The following is a 10,000-nucleotide window of genomic DNA, read 5'->3' on the forward strand; positions in this document are numbered from 1 at the left end:
AGCCTTGTGACGTATTGAGGTAAAGTATAGGTATAAATAACTACCAGTTTTCAGGAAAACTGTGATGTGCAAGTTTATACCTTTCTCCTCATACTTGCTTTGAATACACTGAATCGGAGTCCTGACAGCACATGACAAAGGTCCACTGCACCCAATGGAACAGCCCAGCGTCCATGGGTGCGTTTCTCAACAGTGTCATTGCTAACTAGGTTAGCAACTTACTTAGTTGCAATGCATTTTCCCATTGACAACTTACAAAGTTGCTAACTGGTTAGCAACAACACTGTCATGATGAAACAGGGCCCTGATGCAGCGCCACATGCAAAATGCAATAGCCCAGGCTAACCAGCAGGGGGTGACAATGCTTTGTTTTATGCAGGACACCTGCCCTATTTGCATGCCCTCCTGACTCCCGCCAACCCTCTTGCTGATGGTCTATTTTTAAATGCCTGCATGGCTAAAATACTTCCTGGGCGTCAGCGTCACACACACACGCACGCACGCACGCACGCACGCACGCACGCACGCACGCACACGCACACGCACACACACACACACACACACACACACACACACACACACCTTCTGCACACACACACACACACACACACACACACACACCTTCTGCACGTCTCACACCTGCGTTGAAACCTCTCCCTGGTCTTCGCAGGGAGGTAAAAGGGTCTAGCGCTGTGAATGTGAATCGTGAAAATAGAGCCTCCATACAAATTGCGATCACAGTATACCTGTAGCTCACATTCTGGATAACAGGAGGGAACCAGTGGGTAGAGGGTGGGATCGGATGGGGATGAGACAGGGAGGGGTGAGTGAGCGGGGGAGTTAGTGGGGGTGAGCGGGAGGAAGCAAGCAAGCAAGTTAACACAAGACAAGGAGTGTGTGAGTGGAGCACAGTGTTTGAATGTGTGTAAGTAAGACAGTTATAGTAGATCACTGACAGAGAATGGAAACTGTGAATCTGTGTCCATGTGTGTGTAAAAGATAGGGAGAGGGAGAGAGGGAGAGGGGACAAACAGACACAGAGACACTGAAAAAAAAACGCACTACACTACATGGGCGTAGTGCAGAGGTGGTTGCCATACTCATTTTGGCCACTGGGGGGTGCTGATGCGCTTGCTGTGCTGGCCGAACTGCCCTGTGGTGTCGCTGCCGGTGCGTCTGTGGAGGAGGGGGGCGGAGACGAGTCCTTACTGCTGGCCACTGCCGTGGAGTCTGACACGTCCACTGAGGTCTCATTGGCTGTGGGCTGGCTGGGGGCGGGTACTAAGGTGGCCGACGGAGCTTTAGGAGCTTCTGTGGCGGATAAAGGGGCGGGGCTGGGCGCAGGAGTGTCGCTCAGGTCAACCAATGGGGCCACGGCAGGTGCGGAGGAGGGGGCAGTGGGTGTGGGCGTGGGCTCGGGGAGGAGGTCGGAGGAGGAGATGGAGGAGGAGGAGGGGGGGAGAAGCTGCACTACTGTGGCCGTGGAGTCAGCCGCATGCCTGTGGAGGAGCAGTTAGCGACAGGAGAGCAGAGCAGGAGGGGAGGAGAGGAGGAGGACAGGGGAGGAGGGGAGGAGAAGAGAGCAGGGGAGGGAGGAGATGAGGAGGACAGAGGAAGAGAGGAAGGAGGGGAGGAGAAGAGAGCAGGCGAGAAAGGAGAATGAGGAGGACAGAGGAAGAGAAAAGAGGGGAGGAGAGGAGGATGGGTTAGAGAAGAGGGGGAATTGAGGGATGGAGAAGATGAGAAATAGTTGGAATGGAGGGGAGGAAGAAAGCAACAGCAGTGGGTGATGTAGAGAAGGGCGAGGCGGGTGGTGACGTACACAAACACAGTCAGAGGAGAGAGGAGAGGAGAGGAAAAGAGAGGAGAGGAAAAGAGAGGAGAAGAAAAAAAGAGGAGAGAAGAGGAGCGGATAGGAGATGTGAGGAGAAGAGAGGTTGAGAGGGGATGAGACAGGAGGAGAGAAGAGAGGAGAGAAGATGAGAGGGGAGGAGAGGAGAGGAGAGGAGACAGGATGAGAGGGAATGACACAAGAGGAGAGGAGAGAGGAGAGGAGAGGAGAAGAGAAAGGATGAGACGGTAGGAGGCAAGAGGAGAGGAGAGGATGGGAGAGGAGAGAAGAGAAGAGAAGAGAAGAGAGGAGAGGAGAAGAGAGGACAGCAGAGGAGAGGAGAGGAGATGAGAGTGAAGAGAAGAGAAGAGAGGAGAGTAGAGGAGAGGAGAGGAGAGGAGCAGAGAAGAGAGGAGAAGAGACAAGATGATAGGAGACGAGAGGAGAGGAGAGGAGCAGAGAAGAGAGGAGAAGAGACAAGATGATAGGAGACGAGAGGAGAGGAGATGCGATGAGAGGAGGAGGGGAGAAGAGGAGGATGAAGGGAAGGGAGAGGAGAGGAGAAGGGTGACATACATATCCACAAAAACAGAAAGGAGAGAGGAGAGGAGAGAAAAGAAGAGTAAAGAAAAGATGAGGAGAGGAGGAGGAAGAGAAGGAGGAGTTGAAACGAGGAGAGAGTAGATGAAGGGACATGAAAGGAGAGAAGATGAGAGGAGGAAGGAAGGTAGAAAAAAGATTGAGGTGAGCCGAGGAGTGAAAGAGAGAGAGGTTAAGAGGAGGGGAGGGGTATACAAACAAAAAAGGAGGGGGTAGGCAGAAAAAAGAGAGAAAGGCGGGGGGGGGGAGGGGGGGGGGGGGGGGGGGGGGGGGGGGGGGGGGGGGGGGGGGGGTGGGGGGGGGGAGTGAAAGCAGAGGCCGAGGCAAACATAGACCCAGCATGAGTGTGTGTACCATGCAAAACCATAGCAAAAAAACAGGCAGTCAGTAAACATGTTAGAACATCTCACAGGGGTGTATGTTGGTGCGGTGGTGGTGGTGGTGTGTGTGTAAGCACATGGGTTAGGAAAGAGCATGATATTTAAACACAAATAATAAATCATAGAAAAGCAACACATATCAGCACAGTCTGTGTGTGTGTGTGTGTGTGTGTGTGTGTGTGTGTGTGTGTGTGCGTGCGTGCGTGCCTGCGTGCGTGCGTGTGTGTGTGTGTGTGTGTGCGTGTGTGTGCGTGCGTGCGTGTGTGTATGAGTGTGTGTATGTGAGTGTGTGTGTGTGTGTGTGTGTGTGTGCGTGCGTGCGTGCGTGCGTGCGTGCGTGCGTGCGTGCGTGTGTGGAGGGGAGTGCTATTACAAAATAGGTTAAAGAAAAGTATGACAGGCACATCAATCTTGGCAGTGTGTGTGTGTGAGAGAGTGTGTGTGTCTGTGTGTGTGTGTGTGAGAGAGTGTGTGTGTCTGTGTGTCTGTCTGTGTGTGCTTAATGTGTCAGCTACAGATGTGTGTATGTGTTTGTATGTGGCTATGAGCATGAGCAGTAATGCAATATAGCACAGCGGTGCGTGTGTGTGCGTGTGTGTGTGTGTGTCTGTGTCTGTGTCTGTGTCTGTGTGTGTGTGTGTGTGTGTGTGTGTGCGTGTGTGTGTGTGTGTGTATGTGCATGTGTGTGTGTGTGCGTGCGTGCGTGCGTGCGTGCGTGCGTGCGTGCGTGCGTGCGTGCATGCGTGTGTGTGTGTGCGCGTGTGTGTGCATCTGGACATCAGGTCTCAAGCTGTTGGGCATCTGCTGCCAAAATCGCTGGAAAAGTGACCTGGCTCATGTCTCCAGTGTCCTCTTTGAGTGTGTGTGTGTGTGTGTGTGTGTGTGTGTGTGTGTGTGTGTGTGTGTGTGTCTGTGTGTGTGTGTGTGTGTGTGTGTGTGTGTGTGTGTGTGTGTGTGTGTGTGTGTGTGTGTGTGTGTGTGTGTGTGTGTGTGTGTGTGTTAGTGTGTGTGTGTGTGTGTATGCGCGAGAGAGACTTGGCCAAACTCTGGCTTCTGTTGTGTATTTATTTTGGTTTGGTGTTTTTTGTGTGTCAGTTGTTTATTTTCATTGAAACCTGTGTCTGTATTGATGTTCGAGTGCACTACTGGCACAGAGAATAAGTGGTGAAGGCAACGCTTTATTCATCTAAAAATGGAATATGATATGTAGCTGTCCGCCCACAAATCGCTATACCAATACATGCTACACAGCAGAGGGGTTTGGAAAAGGTATTTATCTAAAGCAAATGCATGTTTGTGTGTGTGTGTGTGTGTGTGTGTGTGTGTGTGTGTGTGTGTGTGTGTGTGTGTGTGTGTGTGTGTGTGTGTGTGTGTGTGTGTGTGTGTGTATGTGTGTGTGTGTGTGTGTGTGTGGTGTGTGTGTGTGGTGTGTGTGTTGTGTGTGGTCTGTGTGTGTGTGTGTGTGTGTGTGTGTGTGTGTGTGTGTGTGTGTGTGTGTGTGTGTGTGTGTGTGTGTGTGTGTGTGTGTGTGCATGTGCATGTGGCTCTACTCACTCTGGGTCGGTGAGGGGGGTGGTCTCGTTGGGTTCAGGGGAGCCCCCTCCTTCGTGGTTGGGGGTGCGCTCCTCCTCTGTCCTCACCTCCACAATGGGCTCCTTGGACTCATCCTTACTGCTGTTGGTGGACACGGCCACACACACACACACACACATGCACCCATGCACGAATGCACACACACATAGCCACATGGTCACTATGCGTGCATGCATTCACTCCAACATTCACTGTGTGTGTGTTTGTGAGTGTGTGTGCATGCATGTGCAAAGGGCTAGGTGATATGACAATATATATTGTTATCGTGATAGAAAAGTGTCTCTCGTGCCCTCTCTCCTCGATTTTGTCCATTATTACAGCTAATATACAATTTAAGATGAATCTATTTTTTGATTGTTTTATTGCAACACGACAGAATAAAGAGAATAACTAAAAACATATATTTTTTTCATATCTCCCAGCACTATATGTGTGTTTGTGTGTGTGCATGCATGTGCATGTGCGTGCATGCGAGTGTGTGTGTGTGCATGTGTGCGAGCGTCCAAGTGAGATGCCTGAACCCCTGAGAAGGTCCAGTTATTGAGTGGGTCTCCATCCCTACCTTACAATCTATTTTTTCCACTGACGGGGCCATCCCTGTTGACATCATATCAATGGAAACGCATCCTTACCTGTGTGTGTGTGTGTGTGTGTGTGTGTGTGTGTGTGTGTGTGTGTGTGTGTGTGTGTGTGTGTGTGTGTGTGCATGTGTTTGTCTGTGTCTGTGTGTTTCCATATATGCAACACGTGAATGCCACCTTGCCCTCCTCCAGCTCCTTGGCCTTGGTTCTGTGTCTGACCTTGTTCTTGTACTATATACGTACTGTATGTATGTGTGTGCTATGTACTGTATATGTGTGTGTGTGTGTATGTCTGTGTATGTGTGTGTGTGTGTGTGCGTGTGTGTGTACATGTGTTTGTTTGTGTCTGTGTGTGTGTGTGTGTCTGTTTCCATATAATGCAACCCTGATCCCTGGCGTTGTTTATGGTATTTTATTGTATGATGATGTTCTTATTTATTTATTCATTATGTGTTTTTTTACAACCATATTTATGGTCATTTTAACCTTTTATTGGCCACTGCACTTTATGTCTTTATGTCTGTCCTGTGGTATATGTTGTTGCTGTCTATATGTGCTTATGTCTTGCTGCACACCTAATCGCCCCTTTTGGGGACAACAAAGTTGAAAAGTTGAAAGTGGAACTCACGTGAAGGCGGCCTTGCCCTCCTCCAGGTCCTTGGCCTTGCCTCCGGCTCCGCCCTTGCCGCCGCCGCACAGGTTGTCCTCGATGCACTTGAGCAGGCCGCAGTGGTTCAGGAAGTAGCAGGTGACGTCCACGCCCGCCAGCAGCAGCAGGAACACCACCACCAGGATGCCCACGATGGCCCCCGTGCCCAGGCCGCCCGAGCTCTCCGCCACCGTGCCCTCACCACCTGCGGGTACCATCAGGAGGATCCAGGAGGAGGAGGAGGAGGAGGAGGAAGAGGAGGAGAGAGGAGGAGGAGGAGGAGGAGGAAGATGAGGAAGAAGAGGAGGAAGGAGAGAGGAGGAGGAGGAGAAGAGAGGAGGAGGAGGAGGAGGAGGAGGAGGAGGAAGAGGAGGAGGAGAGAGGAGGAGAGAGAGGAGAGAGGAGGAGGAGGAGGAGGGAGGAGGAGGAGGAGGAGGATGAGGTGGAACAGGAGGAGGATGAGGAGGAAGAGGAAGAGGAAGATGAGGAGGAGGAGGAGGATGAGGAGTGAAAGAGAGAGAGAGAGGAGGAGGAGGAGGAGGAGGAGGAGGAGGAAGAGGAGGAGGAGGAGGACCAAGAGGAAGAGGAGGAGAGAGGAGAGAGGAGCAGGAGGAGGAGGAAGAGGAGGAGGAGGGGGAGGGGAAGGAGGAGCAGGAGGAGAGAGGAGGAGGAAGAGGAGGAGGAAGAGGAGAGAGGAGGAGGGGAAGGGAGGAGGAGGAAGAGGAGGAGGAGGAGGAGGAAGAGCAGACGGAAGAGGAGGAGGTGGAGGAGGAGGAGGAGCAGGAAGAAGAGGAGGAGGGGAGGAGGAGGAAGAAGAGGAGGAGGAGGAGCAGGAGGAGGAGGAGAAAGGAGGAGGAAGAGGAGAAAAGAGAAAGAGGAGGAGGAGGAGGAGGAGGATGAGGTGGAAGAGCATGAGGGAGGGGAAGAGGAAGAGGAGGAGGAAGAGGATGAGGTGGATGAGGGAGGGGAAGAGGAAGAGGAGGAGGAAGATGAGGAGGAAGGGGAGGAGGAGGACCAGAGGGGATGGACACACACAGGGGCGCACGCACACACAGACAACCATACACACACACACACATGCTCTTAGAGATGTTCACCCTCACACAGTCGTCTTGTTTAGGTTCAGTCAAGTCACACACACATCCATAGTGATAGTAATTACACTGGCACACGAAACACAGACATGCTTGTGTGCATGGATACAGGTGCCACGACAACAACAACACCACACTGCCCTCAGGGAGCTGAAGGTTAGCTCTGGGAGCTAGTCAGTTTTCCTGGTTCATGGGCAAAATTCCCAGTGTTGATTCATTTCTCTGAGGGGGGTGGGAGGTGTGGTAGGGGGTCTCCCATGGTACTCAGCAGGGCCTTTGAGCTGGCTGAGGGAGGGAGATAGGGAGAGGAGAGATAGGGTGAGGGGGGGTGTATCCATGTACTCTTGGAGAAAGGGATCTTTGGTTGGATAGCTATGAGAAGCCACAACAGAGAGAGTGAGAGACACAGACAGACAGGGCTGACGGCATGTGAGTTGTTGTCAAAGCTGCGATTTGATGGAAGAAGCTGACAAACACACACATGCGCTCAAGCGTGTACCCATATGCGGAATCATTTTTTATTAATCTCAACACTAAAGAGTCATTGTTAGCCTCCAATTCTTTCAGAATATTGGCATTCTAACATACCAGAATGGTTCCAGGATGGAATCACGTGCCTGGATATTGGCATCTTTTATGTACGTAATGAGCGATGCCATCCAGTTTTGAGCACTGGCAGGCATCCAATCATCTGTTAGAATACTGGCATCTGTTTGTCTGACAGACTGCTGGCAACCAATCGCCTATCAGAATGATGGCATCCAATTGTTTTGGAGGGGTGGCATTTGACTGTGTGACAGACGGCTGGCAACTAATGGTCTATCAGGAATGTAATAGACAATCAAGTGTTTGGGCTGGGTGCATAGGATTGAATGACAGAATGTTGACAGCCAGTCATGAATCAGAAAGGTGGAATCTAATAATGTATTGGAATGGTGGAATCTGACGATATGACAGGCTGTTGATAGCCAATCATCTATCAGAATTCTGGCATCCAAACACAGGTGTTGAACCGATGGCCCAAGAAGCACCTGATTATCACAGTGTTCGCGATGGCAAAGAAAAAACAAAACAAACAAATCTTTGCTTATCTGTGCAACGCACAAGTGCACTGAAAAATTATTATAATTCATTCTGGTTAGAAATTAGTCATGTGCGCTACATCAGTCTGGACCCTGTTTCTCATAAAGTGGCAGGCTAACCAGTTGGTGACTTAGTAGGTTGGCTCTGGGAATTTGGATTGTAACCAAGTCAGTTGGGAAACGTAGCTAGCAACGTCACTGTTGAGAAATGCAGGCACCCCTGCTAGGGTTTGACTGTGTCCGGGCCATCGCGAACGCGGTGCATGACACACCTCAAAAGGCTTTGACCTTTGACCTCAGGGAGTCTGAAGGTCAAGCCTGCAGCAGCTTATGTACAGCAGTACAGCACAGCACACAGACTAGACCAGCCGCTGTGGCAGAGTACATTACATAACATTGAGCAGACGCTTTTGACCAAAGCGACCTACAAGAAGTACATAAAAGCATCACACTACCATACAGTACTACCGTCAATACTGCTGCTGAACGCAACAAGCATAGCAACATAGCAAAGCTACTAACCACACTGTTGCACTGTGCTACTGTCACTATGGCAACACAACACTAATAGACTCAATAGAGTTACACTAGCTACAATAGAGGAGTACCATGCTACAGTATCTTACGTAACATTGGTGCTATGGCTAGAAAACTTAGATGCACTGGATTATTGCACAACAAACCACACTCATACTTAGATATTTATTTGACGACAAAAAGCATACACCACACTTTTAGGTGTGTTAGTTTGCTAATAGCTGCTACAAAATATGTGCCGTTTTCTATCCGTTTTCATAGGGATACTGGAAAAGGTGGTAGCACTACGGCAAAACAACTGCAGTCACTAATCTGAGTGTGTAGCTCTTTATCTCCGTCGCAGAGACCAGCTTCCAGCCAAAGCAGGGAGTTAAAGCACATGCACACACACGCACGCACGCACCTGCACACACACACACACTAGAACTGAAGCTCCAGATAGCAGTTAACATTGGAACAAATGTAGCTGTGGATGCAGGTCAAAAACAGCCTCGGATATGTTCCACTGCTATCCTAGATAACACCTGGAAAGTGCTAGGGATAAGGTAACACACGCATGCACGTACACACACACACACACACACACACACATACGCACGCAACTGCACGCACGCAAACGCACCCACACACACACACACACACACACACACACACACACACACACACACACACACACACATTCAGGCACACGCACACCTCTTTGGCAAGCCATATAGCAATACAGCGAAATGTATCATGTACTGTATGTATCCATCAGGCCAGGCTGCATACATACATACAGTAGCCCCATTCAAGAGCAAACATCGAGACACATTATAGGGCCATTAGAGAAGAGCAGAGGCACGTGGGTAATGGGGGAGAACACATCAAAACACATCATGGCATTCACAGGCATCATATAAGTTGTTAATACAGGCCTGCATGAAAATGTCTCTGCTTTTGTGCAGGCCATGAGGCTGCACATTCGTAAAACTCACACACTAGTACACACCAGTGATAAGCAGACAGACACACTCACTTACCGACAGTAGGAAGAGAGACACACTGTAATACACAACACACAAAAGGTAACATACACGCAGGCGTTCACACGCAAGTGCGCGCACACGCAGAGTAGTACAGACCAGCAACTAGCAACACACACCCAGATGCACACACACAAACACGCACAAACACGCACGGGCGCGCACGCACGAGCATGCACACACGCACACACACACCGACACACACCCACACACACACACACACACACACACACACACACACACACACACACACACACACACACACACACACACACACACACACACACACACACACACACACACACACACACACACAGACACACTGACTAAAGCTATGTGCCGCCTGACTAAAGCAATATATTCCTCTAAAGACAAATTACATTCTCAGTTGATAACCATGGCAGTTTTTCTCTTTAAATGGTTATTAAATTTGTCCTTTCTTTAATATGCTCTGATAAGGCAATGCCAAAATGAAAGGCATGGTTTCATGGATTTAAGTTAAAATATCGCACACAAAGACGCATACAGACACACTCACACAGACACACTCACACAGACACACACAATCACACACGCACACGCACACGCACACGCACGCAGATATGAAAAAAGCAGGCAATAAGAGAGC

At 50.1% G+C, this 10,000-nt stretch overlaps 1 protein-coding gene across 1 annotated transcript in view; it reads right to left on the reverse strand.

Moving 5' to 3' along the window:
- Positions 1 to 10,000, reverse strand: part of LOC134452631 (neural cell adhesion molecule 1-like) — a 325,966-nt gene that overhangs the window by 9,666 nt on the left and 306,300 nt on the right. Inside the window, exons 16-17 of the mRNA XM_063203118.1 lie at positions 5,614 to 5,839; positions 4,366 to 4,485 (exon numbers count right to left, since the gene is read on the reverse strand). Of these exons, the coding sequence (XP_063059188.1) occupies positions 4,366 to 4,485; positions 5,614 to 5,839 (346 nt within the window). The remainder of the gene's footprint in view (positions 1 to 4,365; positions 4,486 to 5,613; positions 5,840 to 10,000) is intronic.

Source organism: Engraulis encrasicolus, chromosome 7 (assembly GCF_034702125.1).
Source record: "Engraulis encrasicolus isolate BLACKSEA-1 chromosome 7, IST_EnEncr_1.0, whole genome shotgun sequence".
Taxonomy (NCBI): domain Eukaryota; kingdom Metazoa; phylum Chordata; class Actinopteri; order Clupeiformes; family Engraulidae; genus Engraulis; species Engraulis encrasicolus.